The 18,499-nt window shown below is 41.7% G+C and overlaps 1 protein-coding gene across 3 annotated transcripts in view; it reads right to left on the bottom strand.

Moving 5' to 3' along the window:
• The window catches only part of MIER1 (MIER1 transcriptional regulator), a 43,348-nt gene that overhangs the window by 23,170 nt on the left and 1,679 nt on the right, over nt 1–18,499 (bottom strand). For all 3 annotated transcript variants that reach the window (XM_075037332.1, XM_075037330.1, XM_075037331.1), the window contains exon 2: nt 1,497–1,521. Coding sequence is in view for 1 of the 3 variants with exons in the window: in XM_075037330.1 (XP_074893431.1) it covers nt 1,497–1,521 (25 nt within the window). In the remaining 2 variants the exon portion in view is untranslated. The remainder of the gene's footprint in view (nt 1–1,496; nt 1,522–18,499) is intronic.

Here is an 18,499-nt window from a genome sequence, read left to right as displayed (position 1 = left end):
TCAAATTATACTCAGAAATTAAAATATCTTCAAAATCCCTCAATCATTTATCTTAGGGAAAGCTAATCTCATTATTCAGAGGATGGTGAAAGCTGTCCTTTGGGTAATAAGAGAGCATGGAAAAAAGAACCAGAAGATACTGTTTAAAGCAGCCAGTTCTCAAAGTACTACATATGTGGATATCGGGCTCCTAGTTAAATGTTTGTAAAACGTTCAGTTTTTGAAGACTTAATTCTTAAATAATCATAAACCTGCCTGAATCAACAGTTCTATTGGGAGCAGAAATACTAATAAAATATAAACTCAGGGCGGTTGTTTCCTTTATAGTTTGGAAGCTTTCTTGCTTACAACTACAAAGACAGTCTAATGACTTTTTCAAAATTTAAACTTAAAGTAAGCTTCACAGTTATGCAGATTTTATTTATGATGCAGAATCCTTAGTTATTTTTCCCCATGCCTTTTTTTTTTTTCCACAGTTCTTTGTAGAGAAGTCTGGTTATATTTTGTGACAATGAAAAATAAATGAATGGATGAATGGTTTGGCAGATGCAGCATTTTTATGTAATTCAGCAATACCTGATTTCTAATTCTAATCCCGCTAACGTTTTTCCACTTGTGTCCGTGGAGACTTTAAATTCATTTTCCAAAGCTTAAGGAGTATACCCATGTTGAGGGTGCAAGAGGGAGGAGTTGACTATAAGGGTTAACTATACTTTGTAGTTTCAAGTGTTAAAGCAATTGATTGTTTCTCTGAAAAAAATAAGAGCTCAAGAGACAATGGCAGTCCAGCTGAAGTAACTACTGGAAAGCTTTTTCAATAGTAGGATGCCAAAAACCTTGGAAATAAATAACACTAAGTACAGTGGTACCGAAGTGAACAAAAAACCCCCCAGATATTCATAATCTACACTTAAGCTGACTACTAGATAGCCAGTAGCTCTGTGATACTGGAATATCAGAAAATAACCAGCTTTAAAAACAGAAGTCATGCAACCCCTCATTTTTAGTAATCCAATGAGGTAAAAAAAATGCTGCTTTTCTTGCTGCTTTTGTTCTTGCTGCTATTATGCATAAAATCATACAGCAACAGTATTAATTGAGAGCACACAGTGCCTTAACTTTTGACTCTGTATTTAAGTCTTATCACCGGCAGGTAGCCAAGCCTCGAGGGATGGTAACCGTATTGCTGTGTGAAGTAGTCTCTTCCATGGCCCCAGAACTTGCTCACAGTGTGCTCCTTAGGACTTCAGCATTCCTGAACGTGTGTTCGTGCAGCTTTTGCAAAGACAAGAATCTTATTTCCCCAGTGTATTTTACCATTTAGAAACTTTTGCTGGTACAGACTGGAAGAAAGCAGTGACTACTTACACCAGTACTGCCACCAACCTATTCATCAAATTATATCCCTAGATTACTAACTGGAAAAGACCAGCAAAAATAATTTTTCAAGGGTGCCCTCTTCCCTCACAAGTTTAGGAAATATTAAAAATATTTACCTGGGCTTGAAGACTCAACAGAAGGCTAAAAAAGAAAACACAGGAAATTATTTTTTCTATGTTGAACCTGTACAAACTCAATTCAATAATTCATCTGATACAAAACAAGTCACTGCAAATAATATATTTACAAATAAAGCACCACAAACGCACTGAGGCAATTTAAGATAAATAATAGTCATTTTCTCCTTTATGCATCAATATCACTGCTCTATTTCAGCAAGAATAATTGGAAGAACTGCCCATTTTGTGATGCAGTAATTGAGTTGATGAAGGTATAAAATAAAGCAAAACAATTCATTCTGAAAATAGCATTACAATTCCACAATCAGCTTAGTATGGCATAAATTGGTACTATTGCCAGATGGGGCAAAGCTACTTTCTCTCCATCTCTATCTGCTCATCTCCAATTCTTTGCACCGATACAAAACTGAAAACTAACAGTAGGTGATAGGTTAGTTTTTAATAGATCCAGCTCTGATCTAACTCTGTGTACTAAATCCCCTTTTCCACAACCAAGGTATATGCCAGATTACATTGACAGCGGGAGCACAGTTTAAGAGAAATTATTCTTCCTACTTGAAACTGCGGGCTATGCAATACACAAATTCCCTGTTCTATTTAAACTAAGGTACACACTTTCAAAGGGTAATCACAAATCACAATGAGAATTCCTCATAGAACAAAAGAAAAAAGCAATTTAATTTTTAATCGCTAACCCATCTGTGAGAGAAAAAAAAAACCAAAACAAAACCAAAAAACCGAATATTATTTTGCAAGCCAGACTCTCTTCCTAAGTATGTTTATAACACAAATTAGTATGACAGACTACAAAACAACTATTTTTTGAAATACAGGAGAAAAAAAAAAAAAGACACTTCCACAGCAATCTCTATGTAACAGAGACATCCTTTGGCCTACCGTATTTGGTAACCTCACATTTATAATCAGAACAAATGAATTCTTTCATAAAATTCTGCTTTCCCTTGCTTATAACTTTGCCAATCTTTAACCTCCTGGGATAAAATTTGCATCAGACATGCAAACCTCATTTGTTTTGAAAATTCAAGCAAATGTTTCAACTATGTCCAGCAATAGACCTAATGAGTGGGTTTTTTCAAAGTTAGGAAGGCTGATTTTTTACTTCAGAGAGCTGCAGTGCCCCTTTCCCTGCCACCTTCTGGAAAATGAGATATTGTTTGGTATCATGGATATTGTTATATTACAAAACATACAATGCTCTCTTCATGAAAAACTGCCTGCATTTGGCCAAGAAATAATTTAGAAAACTTCAATTTGCACATTCACGATAGATACTTGTGTGTATGTGTAATACTATATCTAGATTGTACTCTTACTAGAATTGCAAAATCTGTACACCCAGAATTATATGCAAAATTAAAATAAAATATTACATTAGAAACTGGTAAATTTAAACAAGTAAAAACTATTATTCCAAGATTTCCAAAAGCATTTTCCTTCTCCTTGACTTCATCTCATAAGGCCAAACAGTCACTTGCACAAGCCACTTCCACCCAAAACATCTTGCCTACCTATGTAGCAAAGCAAAACCTAAAATTTAAAAAATTCTGTGTAATGATAAAGTTCTTTTATATTAGCACCTCTTCAAAGTGAGAAGAAATACACCTTCTTAGGAACCAATGGCCAAAATTCACTTACATGTCTGCCTACATTTTATGAGAGTCTACAATGTACAAATGAAAACTCAAAAATATATTGGCCTGTGTTGAGCAGAAAGCACTATACAGAGGTGAAAACACATCTTGAATATTTGCCTGAAGGGTGGATAGAAGATACAAAGGACAAGAAGTTTCTCTCTCGTAACATTGTATTAGCCTAAAGAAAATATATACATAATGTATATACAATCTATAGACACTACAGTCTATTTGTCCCATACTTACTAACATCCACATATGTTTCTAGTTTACATGCAGTATCACTGCTGACTTGCAAGAAATAGGTTTTTAGGCAGTATTAGCTTTAAAAGGCAGTACTGCACCAAAAAGCCAAGAGAAATCGCATCTGCACAATTAAGTAGACTGAAACTCATGTGAAGCGGGTAAGCAATAAAAAAAATTTTTGCAAAATACTGCACAATGCCATAGGAAGTTTTGCTAAAGACTACAGTTTAAAAATCTTTCTTTGCAAAGATTATCATAACATATTTCAGTGTACAGTATTACTAGCATATACTGAGCTAAAGTTGACTATCAAAATCAGCCAGCAATGACTGATCTCTATTTGGTATGTTTTGTCTGATAAACTTGCAAAACCAGATAATTCATAATATGTAATACACAATTATTAGTGCAAATTAACAAAGTCTTAGCATATTCATTGCAGCAATCACAGGTAGGAAAACAAACAAATTCAAACTGTTTATTTCTGTCAGACAATACTGCAAATAAGGTAGACAATACTGCATATCCAGTGCAAGGAAAAAATAAGGGAAAGACAAACATCACCAAGAAGTATCTTAGAAAGTTTTAAAATAAAGACTAAGTCTTCCTTAATAATTCTCTCATAATAAATATGAAAGAAATGAGCACTGCAAATGCAGATTATAGCCACCACTAGCAGCAAGAGGAGCCTTTATCACCCAAAGAGGGCATAGCAGAAACACAACCAAAGTTAAACTGCTCACATTAACTGCAACAGCCTAGCAAAAGCAAAACAGCAATGGTAAGCAATTCACCAGGGCAGCGCGGAAAGGCTGCCGTTCGGTCTGTGGGTTGTGCAGAAGTCGGGGTGCAGCTTTCCTGTCCTCCTTACACGGCAGCCTCTGCTAGGGTATGAAGTCCCTCGTAAATACATCCAGCCTCGACCAAGACCGGGAAGCAAGCTGTGGAGACCCCATCCTCACGCAAGGGTCCCGGGAATCCTGGGGTCCCCTTTTAACAGAAGGATTGACCTAGTACAGTAGTACCAGCATACTTTGCAGAAGGGTGGTATCAGTATACTTTGCATCCAAATAATGACTCATCATTACAACGTAGACTGCTCTCACCAAAATCAAGTGACTTGAATACCGAGTTGCTCTGAGATGGAAAGAGGAAAGCAGAACCAGGGCTGGTAAAGATATGAAGGGAAAAAGTATCCCCATGACTTATGATGAAAGATTATTCCAGAAATGACTCTGCCCTCACAGGAACAGAGCTGGATTTAATGTCCTAAAAAGCCCTGAAGATAATCTATTGAAGGATAAAACATGTTACTTAGTAAACAATAAATTCTGTGAATGCCATCTTGAAACTGTTCTTTCTGCCCAACCATTAACATGCATCATTACTGGAAAGCTTTTACACAAGCTAACACTTCTGCTGACCAAAAAACCCCTCTTTCCAAGGTACAACCCGCACTTACCCACGGCCAGTTTCTCTCTAACCTAGTACTAACACTATTGTTAAGGCTAAATAACCACTCCCTGCCTCCCTGGTTATTTTTTGATGTAACAGAGGCATTTCAAGGGGGGGGTGGTCCCAGCTGGGAAACAGTTTATGCATTTATAGATTAGTGCTAGTCTCGGCTTTGCAGCGGTAATCCACTGGGGAATTCTGGCTGGCCCATGCATGGGGCAGGTGGAACCTCTCCTTGCTGATTCACCAGCTTTACCCCAGCCCCAACCTAGGAAGGAAAGCTCTGGAGAAAGGCCTCAAGTCAGAAGGAAAGGAAGAAAAAAGAGCACATAAACCAGGGATAACAGGAGCGTCAGGGAGCCATGCCTCCAAAACTGAAGAAATCAGGGTGGTCAGTGAGAAGAGGCTCATGGTATAATTATGCTTGCGTCCAGAAAAATAACTGTGACTCAAAGTGCAAAAGTACTTGTAGAAAAGTAAAAATAGCTGAGACTATGCTTTCTTTACAGCACCACCAGATAGGGTATGGCTTCTGAGGGAAATGTAGCATTCACTTTACCGTGAATTAAGGGTAGTATGAGCTCAAGCAAACAGAATCTAGCATGGTGTAACAGCAGCAGTTCTGTCCTCGTGGGGAAAAAAACCCACAACCCCAAAAGCACAGCTTTGCTTTTAGCCACTGTTAAGGGTTTGCCAACAGCCAGAAAGACTTGTAGAGGCCTCTTGGTCCATAAGCCTTGTGTAAAGGGGAACAACCAACTCCCCACCTCAATTTGGAAGAGCAAGTTTCCTATGTTGAAATCCTCAACAAGCAGAACAGGGTCCACTCTAACCTCTGCCCTGAAGCCACGTAGCATCCTTTGGTTTCATCTATACCTTGCACGGTTTTATGTAGGTGTGCACGTGTGTAGATTTTTGTGATTTATACATAAATGTTGGAACCTGTTGTTTCAGTCCCACTTGAAGTTTCTGTCACTGTTTACAAGCATTCAGGATGAAAAAGACATAATTCCCCTCTTCAAGGATAAGCATCCAGAGAGCTACAGGCTAGACAGCCTCACCCTCACCCCCAGGCAGGTGATGGAGCAAACCCTCCTGGAAACCATTTCCCAACTCACGAAGTAGGACCAGGAGGCAATGGGAGCAGTCAGTGTGGATTTAGAAAACGGAAATCATGCCTGAGCAGCCCGAGAGCCTACCTCGATGAGAGGACTGGCATGGTGGATGAGGGGAATGCAGGGGATGCTGCTTGTCTTCACTTCAGCAAGGCTCTCCACGCCATCTCGCTTAACACCCTCACAGACAATCTGATGAAGCACAGCCAGGACAAGCAGGGATGCAGATGGAAAACTTGCTGAATAGCCCAACAGAGAGGGTTGTGACAAGCAGCAAAGTCCAGCTGGATGCCAGTGACAGCAGGCAGAGCCCACAGGTTGAGGCTGGGGCAAATACTGTCCAACATCTTCATTAGGGACCTGGATGATCGGACAGAGCGCACCCTCAGCCTGTTTGCGGCCAACACAACATTGGGAGGAGCGGTGGATACAGCAGATGAGTGTGCTGCCAGTCAGAGGGATCTCAACAGGCTGCAGAAACAGACCAGTAGAAACCTCATGAAGTTCCACACAGAAAGGCAAAGTCCTTTGTGTGTAGAGGAATCACCTCCTACTACAGGCACCAGTACAGGCTGGGTTCCAACTAGTTGGAAAGCAGCTTTGTAGAGAATGACCTAGAGGTCCTGGTGGAGACTTGAGTTGAACACAAGCCAGCAACGCACCCTCGTGACAAAGAAGTCCAAAAGCATCCTGTATTGCATGAAGAGCAGCAACCAAGCACTGGTGAAACTACATCTGGAATATAATATTCCTAAACAGCTGGGATTGCAAGGCATGCCTGGAGATCACCTAAGTTCAACCCTGTGCTCAAAGCAAGGTCACCTATAACAGGCTGGTCAGGATCTCATCCAGTCAGGTTTTATATACTTGCAAGGATTGCAGAGATGGAGACTCCCCAACCTCCCTGGACAGCCTGATCTAGCTTCTGATGACCCTCAAAATAAAAGAAGTTTCTTCTTAACATTTAACCGGAATTTCCTGATTTTCAATATGAGCCCATTGTCTCTTGTCCTGTCCCTGGGCATCACTGAGGAGTCTGGCTCCCTCATCTCTACTCCCCCAGCAGACATATATACCCAAGGATAAGACCCCTCAGAGCCCTCTCCTCTCCAGGTTGAACAGCCCCGGCTCTCCCAGCCCTTCCTCACATCTCAGGTGCTCCTGACCCTCAGGCACCTTTGCTGGACTCATTCCAGTCTGTCCCTGTCTCTCTTGTCTTGGGGGGAGCCCAGCCCCAGCGCTCCAGATGTGCCTCCCCAGGGCTGAGCAGAGGGGCAGGATCACCTCCCTCGACCCGCTGGCAGTGCTCTGAATGCAGCCCAGGGTGCTGGGGGACTTATTTGTCACAGGAGTACATGGCTGGCTCACGACCAACTCTGTGCCCACCAGGACCCCCAGGTCCTTATCCGCAGAGCTGTACTGTGTCCAGTGCTGGGCTCTCCAATTTCAAGAGACATAGACAGAATGAAGCAACTCCAGCAAGGGGCCACAAAGGTGACCAAGGGACTGGATTATCTGGCATAGAAGGGGCTGAGAGAGCCTGGGCTGTTCAGCCTGGAGAAGAGATAGCTCAGGAGGATCTGATCCATGTGCATAAATATCTGATGGAGGGGTGTACAGAAGACTGAGCTAGTCTCTTCTCAATGGCATGCAGTGACAAGCGTCAATGGGCACAAACTGGAATACATTTAAATGAGAGTGATGAAACATGGGAACATGTTGCCCCGAGAGGCTGTGGCGTCTGCACTGGAGGTACACAAAACCAGACTGGCAACGGTCCTGGGCAACCTGCTTTAGCTGACCCAGCTCTGAGCAATGGGTTGGTTTTGATTATCTCCAGATGTCCCTTCCAACTTCAACAATTCGGTAACTAAACACTCCAATATATATTGCAATGGAGCCTACCACAATGAAGCATTTTCCTGTTAAAAGTGGACACAAAACCATAGTGGGACGTAAAAAGATCTCATAAAAGTCAAGCACACTTAAAGAAACAAAGTTCAGCTTTCAGTATTCTGAAATAGTAAGCAGAAGGCATGACAGCTCAAGCAAGCAAATGGCCTTCCCTATAGGCTGAAATACTGCTAAAGCAATCGCCTCCTTCACAGCTTCAAAAGCATTGCTAAAATACTGCAATAGCCTCTAGGGTTCAGAATGACCGCCATGACTTTTATACAACTCCAAAACACTTAGCCAGTACAATCCTAGTCTACGGAAGGAAGAAAAAACAACCCCCAAACCAGAAAATCTGCAAAAACCCATCACCTCCAGAAGCCTTAAGTCCATTTCAGGCTACCTCACAGAATGCACACATCCCTTGACAGGTTGTAGTCCATTCTTTGCCACAGACTTCATCAGGCAGCTTTTAGAACAGCTTCTGGGTCTCTATTCTTCTAAGCTTTGCCTACCACATCTACTTAGTCTGTCCTAGTTTGTGGATTATCATCTCCACATTTCATACGTTTCTAGTCTAAGTGATGTGCTGTCAATCATTTTCTTCCTTCTATTTCTAGCTAGATGCAGTGTCACATTACATCTCATCTATATTAATGGCCAGCTGCTGCCAAAAGTAGTAGTCTGACCTCTTCCCACCACTCCACGCGCTTCTGCCACTTGTGACAGGTCCAGCAATCGGGAAGCTGCAGCATGTGCTGGTTCAGCAAACCAATCTCAAAAGAAAACTAACGCTAGTTTTCTATCCTATCACTGAGCCAAAGTACTTCATCTCGGGCCTATGCAATCCCCAGAGATGCTGCCAACAATCTAGAGCATGAGTTTGAAGCTAGACACACGGCGAAGGGTGTGTGGCAGGAGATCAGGAGTAACCCCTTCAGTGACAATCTGTTAGCATGACACATCAGGTGAAAAATCTCCCTATGATTAAAGAGTTGTTTCAAGACAATTACTGCAATGGTTGATTATTCAGTCCTATTTCCTTGCCTCCAAGTGATTGCGATTCTGGACAGGGTAGAGCAGATGGCTTTGAGGGCATTTGCTTATGAAAATTTCCTGGCAGTAGTCAACAATCATATGGCTACATTGGTATTATCAGATCTTAAGTCCTAAGCTATGGTATGTCAATATTACAGGAATTCTTGTGAAAAAGGATACCCCTGTACTTCAGTGGCTTTTCATTTTCTGCTGCAGCAATTCATAGAGAGGTACAAAGCACTTTTTTGGCTCAAGGGCATTCATGGGAACAAAGAGCTGCTATCTATAAAAACATAATGGTATCCAAGGCCTAGTAGAGAAAAACTATGGGATACTTACAATATAGGGGCTGACATGCTCAAATTGTTCTATGCATAGCACCACCAGAAAAGGTAACAGTGAACGTCTGTTGTGGGTTCAAAAGAATGAAAAATCGTTCATGAACTCCTAACTCACAGACAAGGAGGAAAAACTCAAGCGACCAAGGGAGTCTGGCTCTATGGACACACCGTTGAGCATGTTTGTTAATGGTCCAGATGAGCAACTTGAAGGAAATACCAGTCCTGAGGTATGAAGAATACAAACCGCATGGTAAAGAGAAAAAGAAAAGACACCAAGCAACAAAACATCAGGCTTGGGTGGCACTAAAAGAATCTGTCACTGTTTTTATTCCATGTGTATTTTTAGGAGTCTTGGAAAAGACGTGCAGAGTAGGTGCTTTCAGAAGGTTAGTGACACTTGCAGCAACAACTGAGCCAAAAGATCATATCCAATACATTCTCCAGTGTATGGATACAGGAATAAATGGAACTGAAGTTGGCCTGAAGTCTCTTTCAGACACCTTTGGAAGCGATGAACCTAGCAGACACAGATCAGACACAGAAAAATACCTAGATCTACAGTGTTACTCTGACAACAAAAATTCACTGGACTTTGGGATGTCTGTATTACTCTAATTTGTGATGGAAGTTAAAGAGTAAAAGTAAAACTGAATTGGCATCCTAACAAGTTTATTTAATGCAAACAGCCTTCTGGAGACATCAGTTTTGCACGGCTTGGTTTTGAACCCACTACTTCAGAAGCAGAGGTATGCTTCCAGGCAATGCCCATTCCTGCACGCTTTTTGTGTCTTATTCTAGTGCTTCATAGCTGCTTGGACTGGAATGGGATACTCCAAAATGTGAAAGCTGTGGAAGTAATGAACCAAGTTTTCTCCCTTTACATTTCTCCTACAGCCTGCAAAGAAACACCTGAACAGTTTCACTTCTACCCGCAAACCTACTGTTCTATTTGCTAATATCTTTCATGCTGTTTAATATAATCAATTAATAATGAAACATCTTAAAATTAGCAGTATCTGCAGTCCCTACAAGACAACGATAAATATACATCCTGTTCAAATTTATTCAGTTACCTTTAATAGCTCTTTAAGTGTTACATAAAACAGTTAAAAACTAAAATTAAATTGTCTATATTGATAGCAATAAGCCTGACAAATTCATCAAGTAGGTGCTCAGGTCTTTGGAACTCTGCTACAGGAAAATACCAAAGTTAACTTCTGGGTTGCAATGGCTTGCTTTAGCAACATTTGGGGCACAGAAAACTTTTAATATTAAACTGGCAACCAAAGCTTAAAATGCAGCAGCGTTGCCTATTATGTAACACCACAAAGAATGAAGCATAAGCAGTGGGTAGAGGGTACATGTCATTACCTCACGGGTATACATGTGTGTGGCTTCAACATCACTAAGACTACATTCCACCAAGCAGACTAATTAAACTGCTGATCTGCAAGTAGTAATGTGCATTCTGTTCGTAACAAATCACATTTATTCCCAAAACGCAGATATACAGTTACATGAATAATATTCAAAGACTGCATGAAATACGAAGTTTTGAATACACATAGTTCAGACACCAACCCTGCAGTTCAAACAAGAACAGTAGCTCGTCAGCTAAAAAAAGTGTGTAAGACCCATGCCTGAACTGTTGGAAGTCTTAAGAAGTGACTGGGCAGCCATTTAATAAACTCTCCAGTGAGCTAAGCTGAATGATAGCCTGGAGAAAACGACTAGTTAAAATGGCAAAGAACATCTTATACTCAAGAGGGCACGTGGCCCTTTTCATAAACAGGTATTTCAGTGGAAGGCTTACAGTTCCAGCCTGTCACACTCTCCCTGGGTTGTATATCAAAATAACCTAAGTGTCAGAGAATGGTTTGCCTCATTTTTACCTTGGGAAGAAAACAGCAACATATTGAAGGGGGGGAGGGAAATTAAAAAATACTGCTGCCCCTCATTTAATATTTTTATATGCAAATGCTTCTACAGCCAGAACTACAATGACACCCAAGCACTTCTGCACATGAAATGGAAGCCTTTATATACATGGATTTTTACTTTTTTTAGTTTGGTTGCTAAATGAGAAAATTCTTGTACTTCCAGAACACAAAGATCAAGTGCAATGTTTCAACTCACAGATCTTAAACGTGTACATCTAAGCCTTGAAACTATCACCTTAGCAAAGGTCCTCTGACTTAAGAGTTTATAAAGACGACTTTTTCCCTCACGAGGACAGCCAAGCGTTAGAACAAGTTGCCCAGTCTCTTTCCCTGGAGGTTTTCAAGACCAGACTGGAGACAGCCCTGAGTAAGCTGGTCAGACCTCAGAACACACCCTGCTGTAAGCAGAAGGCTGGACCAGAGACCTCCTGAGGTCCCTTCCACCCCAAATTATCTCATAATCCTGAGTTTTGAGATTTTGCAGGTAGCCCTGAAAAATTACTTATTTGCTCACTTCCCTCTCCCTGCCTGCTTCTTCCAAGAAAAATACTGGGTAAGGTTTGGTTCTGTTTATTACTACATAATAAAAAAAAGCCTAAAAAAACGCAGACTCAGTTTTTCTGGAGAAGCTGCCCCATCAGTTTCAGAGCGCCCAACTGGCAAGAACCGCAGGTTGGGCTTTAACGCAGCTGACTCAGTCCTGTTATCAATCTACCTAAATCTCTTCACCAGGAAAAGACTGGAAAGGGGAAGCAGATGATACACAGTATTTCACAGGGGATATTGTTAATGTGGATCTTTCAGAGGTTTGGTTTGCAACACAGCTCCCTAAATCTGCAGTGGCACACCTGAGGGGAAGCAAACTGCAGCCTTTCTTAAGCAGCCTTTTTAAGTCAGTTTTGCCAGTGAAATCACTGTATCACCCGGGGACATCTTCAGTATTGTAAATACTAGTGGAAATTCTTAAATAGAAAGGTATTTCCACCGCCCCTCTAACAAAAGTAGCAGCTGATACTTTAAAAACAAACAAAAAAAAAAGCAAAAAAAAAAAAGCAGTGATTCAGGGCAACACAGAAGGCTGAAGGATGTCAGGTGATGGCTCTCCCTGGGGTGATTTAACTTTTTCCAGCCTGCTATCTGCTCCACACTTCTGTCAGAGGTTATCATGTCACAGCAGGAGCAACAAAGCGAAGGTGCACCCAAAGTGAATCTGTACGAACTTACAGGCTTCCGAAGAGTGACGCCATCATGTTTTCTTTTCTGCCATACTTGCCACAGAAGAAGTAGCCTCCAGCAAGAGGAAATAGCACCTCTAAAGTCCAGGGGCAAAACATGGCAGGACAGACAGATGACAATGACATAAGACTGTCAGGGCAGCTTCAGATCACCCCTTAGACATCTCTGAACTAGAGGGACTAACTACCTTGCCAGCCTGAACATTCACAGCCAAGGTGAGCACAGACCTCTGCAAGAAGTACTGAAGAACAGACGTAGCTACATTTTTCAGGGTTCCAAGTCAAATGAAGAGACAGCACACTTCAGGGTGGTCAACGCAGCTTCTGTCCAATGGCTCATGACCACGCTGCTGCTGCTGCTGCTGAATCATCTGCTGACATCACACACTAACTTAACATATTTACAATAAAGTGGAACTGATTCTCATTCTCCTTCAAGCAGAGTGGATGACTGGAACCAGGAACCACCAATTGTATCCCAGGGTAGTCATCCATGCTCAATAACCAATGTGCAGTGATTTACCTAAAGGACTGAGTCATCAGAAAAACTAAACGAGCGCTGATGCTGTAAGGCTAACTGAGGAAGGCTGCTAGATGGAGGAAGCTGCAGCCAAAGGGGAATGCCTTGGTTGACAGGACATTACGCTCACTAGAACTTCACCAAGAGAACTCCCATTTTCAAGGAGTATTACGAAGCATGACCGCAACAGTTAATCAGAATACCATCTCTCATCTGAAGCATGCATTTTCATCTGGACATTTTCTAACTATTTATTGTTCATTTCCATTACAAAGTACAGCATCGGCCTCAACTTCCTGTAATATTCTGAAACTTCTTGCTAAGAAAAATTGGAAGTCTATGGAGTGAGCACATCCTACCACAGGATTTCAGATGAAACCAGATACAGTCATATATACCAAGCACCACAAGAAAACATTCTTACGCACAATTTGTGACATGAATGGATTAGTAGTGAAATATTAATACAGACTGGGGTTTCTGGCCAGGAAAAAGCTCAAAAAGAAACTGAACCTTTCAACAATTCCACTGTCTACCTAAAATCCCTCTGCTGTATTAGAAAGAACTCTAAGTCCCAAGCAGTAAGCCCACAAACATCAATATTCAATCACACACAAAAAAGCCCACAAAACTCTTCTGTTACGACAGAAAAAACCCACACTGTTTTCCAAGATGAGAAATGCAGAATGCTAAATGCTATTGTTTTCCCTTGTCAGAAAAACTGAGGGAATACAATCAGTGACTATAACCAACCACTCTGGAGTTTATACTCTCACCAAGGAAGTGAGAAAACTGAATTCCCAGATCTACATTAGGTTCACAGATACTTCTCTGAAGTATTCTACAAAAACTGCTCCAAAATGAAACAAACAAAAAAGACTATTAGTTAAAGCTAAGATTAAATGACAAAAAAAAAAAAGAATTTGAACTCAACAGGATGGACTGATGTGAATCGCCAATTCTAATCATGATTTAGATCAGTCAGCAGGAAACCTTGATTTAATCTATTTTGACCTTATTTTATATCCAGGCGTTATTCAAAAGCTCTGTCCCCCCTTCCTGTTTAAACACCTCAATTCACAACCACATTAGTGATCGTGTTACCTTTACTACTGCTTCTTACAGGGGAGGCTATTACGCATTTATGCACATTGTTTTAAGGTAATAGCATAGCTTAATAAAAATACAAAGATTAAGAATGTTAAAAAGTCATTAGCAATGGTTATTAGATCATGTATTTCTTAAACATTATGTCCTGAAGTTGTTTCAAGCTGCATATGAAAACTAGAATTCAGTTACATTCACAAAGTTTAAAACTCTTCAACTGAAAGAGGTATATAACATTCAGAAAAAAAGGAAAAATTTACCAGACATTATGAATTTAAAGATGACTTATTAAAGCACTGCCACACAAGGTTAATAAACTGATTTTCTGGCCAAAAGCAACTAAACTTTCAGAAATCCAAACACTGAAGTGCATTCAAAGAAATCAGGCTGAGTCAGTTTAACCGTCCACTGACACCAGAAGAGAAGCGGTCCTGCTCCTCTCCAAGACACGCATGCTCCTTCCTGCTTCTTCCCATACTTGCCTGACACCTTACGCCACCAGTTCAAATTTTTAACCCCACAGAAATACACTCTGCAGAAGGAAAAACTTAAGTTCTTATTGTAGCAGGTCAGAAAGCTGAATAACCTCACGGAGGGGCGAGAAACACTAAGAGCTGGCATGAAGGTGGTCAACCGCCTGCTGAAGAGTTGGGAGAAACAGGACCATATTTTTCAGCAAACAGTAATGGTGAAGAGCTTCCTGCGATCAGAGTCAGAGCTGCACAAGACAAGGGTACCGGCTGAGGAGAAGCTGAGTCAATCTCATAGCTTGACATTTTTGGAAGGAGGAATAGGTCATCCTCCCACTGATCTCCATGACTGGTTCTGCTGCCCCATGCCATCCCTCACACCAGCTCGAGTCTCTGTTGGATCTTTCCATTAGCTGATACAACAGGTTACCCTGCAGGAAGCTTTTCACTTCTTTCTAAGCCAGGGAGCCGAATCAGCCCACGGTAGAAGTTCAGGGAGCTTCTAAGCAAAAGCAGCAGAAGGAGCAGGATCTCCCTTTCCAGGCAGCTAGGAGCTGTTAGACCACCTCAGCCATTGTCCCCCCCTCAACCCAACATTAACATCAGCTTGAAATTTAAACCAAGCTATGCCAATCAAAATCAGGGATATTATGTCCCTACCTCTCCCAGCCTGCCTCTAACCAAACATGACCACCCTCTTTCCCCACACAGCAGCCCTGGTACTTCTCTTATTTTTCAGCAAGTTAGTTAAAAAAAAAAAAAAAAAAAGAAACAAACCACCCCCACAAAAAAAAAAAAAACACCTCATCATTTTCCCATTAGTTTTGCCTGTTTAGAATCCTGTTGCCTGTTGCAACCCGACCGGTGGATCCTATCATGGAACAAAATAAAGTAACACCAGGAGCTCAGCACTTCTGGAAATTACAGTAGGTATTTAGCTGCCTGTCTTTTCAACACAAAAGTCTGACCCCAGGTCTTCAAGTTTTTGGAATCAGAAGATCTCATTCATAAAACTTACATTTTATTCAAACATTATAATGGCTGAATAAACAGCACTCACTTTCAACTACTAATCAAGCTTTTCAGTCAAAAATCTTTTCTTCTCAATAGACATTAAAATACTCGTATTTGGAAAAAAATATGCATGTATCAGCATTCACTCCACCACAAAGACTAAATAAGCAGCTTAATGCACGATATGGTAATATTCACAAAGCTTGAGCTCATCTTAAGTTAGAGATGATTTCTTTCCATTTAGGACTAGAATAACCTTCTAACGTGTTGGAATATTAGGACCCAAACCAATCATGTGAGCATGCTTCAAAGTAAAATGAAACCCTAACACAGGTTATTAATCCCAAATCTAAAGCCAGTTTAATATATATTCAAAATCCTTCCTTTTTTTTTTTCTTTTTGTCTGTCCTGTATTCAAACTGGTAGGCTTCTACAAAAGTGAAACAGCATTTTTAGTTAATTTAGTTTCACTTTCTGGACTCATTTACTTACTCACCAGGCTGAGAGCTCCTGTCTGAAGAGCCTTCCTGTCAAACTCAAAGTTTCATATTTATATTGTCTATTTTTTGAGGTTTGTATGTCTAGCATTAAGTCCTGTCTGATTCTCTAGAACGCAACATTTTAGGATCTTTCCTGACTGAAGGTTGAGTTCCTGTGCATTCCTTCAGAAGAGTCAGCACAAGGTCTTTCCATTGGGGAGGGATGGGGAAGAGGGCAAGAGGCACGACGACAGTCTTACTTTCCGTCCACATTTTCAAAGCCAGGCTGGTCCCAGGCCCCTCGTCTGCCGAGCCAGGCGAGTCCTAGGGCTGCCTGAATTATCAGTCTTCCCTTGCGCTCTCCTCACATCGCATTATGCAGCGCATTACTTTCCTAACGCACCCCTCCTCCAGCATACCTAGTACACCACCACGTAGTGGCAGTCATCTTCAGTTCCTCTAGGCAGGTGGTTGATGCCAGAGCTTCAGTGGCAATGCCGTGCTAAGGACACTTCCCATCCTACCCCCTATATATTTCCTAAACTGTGCTAGGAACCATATTCAGGACATTGCTCCTAGCTTAAATCACTGAAAGAAAGTATTATTTTTTAAAATTCTGACTGTTTCCCAAACCAGAACGCAGTGCAGCCATGCAAACAGCTGTCTGCGCAATTCAATGGCTGTGAATGAATGTCAGCCAAACCTACGTTGCTGCTGCCACCCCTGTGCTATTGAACTCATCCCACAGGTGGATCAAAGCCTTCACAGACCCTTTATGCTGCTCCTGCCCCTTAACCTGAAATAAAGAAGCCGAAATAGGACAAAGAATTCATCTTAGCTTTTCTTCAAAAAAGCAAAATGCTGAGGGGGGGAAAAAAAACCTCTTCCTTTCTTAGTAAGGTATCAAGACCAACACGTAATAACAGCTTTACCCGTTGGAACAACATCCATGAAGTGAAAAACAAAACCTGCCTGACCTCCATAACCCACTGACTTTTTATTGCTCTTTGCAGCACGAATTCTCTACAACTCTCAATGCTATCACTGCTGTAACGTCAATGTAAGTACGTGACAATACAGAATAGGAAGTAATTCAGCGTACTGCCTGTGGCTCTTTAGCAATATGGCGAACTTCAGCTCCCACCAGAAGAGAGCTAGCACAAATATTTCACAATAATGCTGTGTTTAATTAACAAAACTTACAAGCAATTGGTGAAACTTGAGACAAAGATCCCAAATACTGTGATGCCTAGATCAGCATGGACCCCAGTATGTGTCTCTGACTTTACAGATGACAGGAGTTTAATAGACGCATTTTTTCGGCCAAGAAATTACTCAGGGATCAGACCTGTGATTCTCTGCCCCTCAAGATACAGAAAAAAACAGACAGGCTGATTCTTTTAACTTCTAAGATTAAATTAGTACATTTCATACCAATAACAGGAAGAATGCTTCACTGCAGTCTTCATTTGGGAGGGAAAGATAAATTTAAGTAAAAATTCACACACATTCAGGAATTTCAAGGGAAGAGGGAAGAAACCTCATCTGTAAAATACTCTAATCCTGATACCTGCAACTCCCCCCAGTCTGGCTAGAAGAAACGCCTGTCCCACAGAAGGGATTTATTTTATTTTATTGTTAATAGCATGCCTTTCAAGTAAGCATTTCCAATTCATTTGTCAACACCGTTCAAGCAGCAAATTACCTTAATATCGGAATCGTAGGATAATTTGAAGAAAACTTAATGAATTATCTATTCATTTGTCCTAACTTGCCTCCTAAGAAGCAAAAGAGCTGCTCTTCCAGATACAATCGGGATGGACAAATCCACACTTCAATAATCAAACACGTATTTCGCTCTGCCTCCCACAGAAAAAAAAAGAGGTCAATAAGCTTTTTCCCATTTCCTACAACTCCCCTGCATGGCCCTTCTCCCTTTTTTGGAAGAAAGGTCTCCCTCCTAGGAGGCTGGAAGGGCTGCCCTTCTATCTATAAAGACAGTTCCTCTTTGTCTTAACGGCTACAAAAAGATATTTAAAGAAAATAAATATGTGTTTTATCCTCGAGCAATGGTGCTCCGATCAAAGCCTGGGAGAAACGATTCCATCACGTTGGGACAGAGACAGGCAGCAGGAGCTGGCAAGAAGCGCATCCCTCTCCACCCCGAAGGGATTAACACCCCCCCCCCATGCCAGAGCAGCCAAGGCTACCCTACTTTCCACCCTCTCCCCCCCAAACGCGAACCCTGTCCCAAAGAAAGCACAGGCCTCGCTCCGCTGCCCTCTCCCCCGCCCTCGCTGCTCGGGAGCAGGGCCCGGTCCCCCGCTGACCGCTCTCTAGCATCTCCCCCGAGAGGGCTGCTACCGGTTGAGCCTCGGTTCCCCGACCCGCGGACGAGGCACGGACCCCTGCCCGGCGGCGACCACCACCACCTCCCGGTGCCGCCCTCGGGCGGGAGGCGCCGCTTCCAG

This window comes from Buteo buteo, chromosome 10 (assembly GCF_964188355.1).
Source record: "Buteo buteo chromosome 10, bButBut1.hap1.1, whole genome shotgun sequence".
NCBI classification, from domain to species: domain Eukaryota; kingdom Metazoa; phylum Chordata; class Aves; order Accipitriformes; family Accipitridae; genus Buteo; species Buteo buteo.
This window is presented reverse-complemented; position numbering and strand designations above follow the sequence as displayed.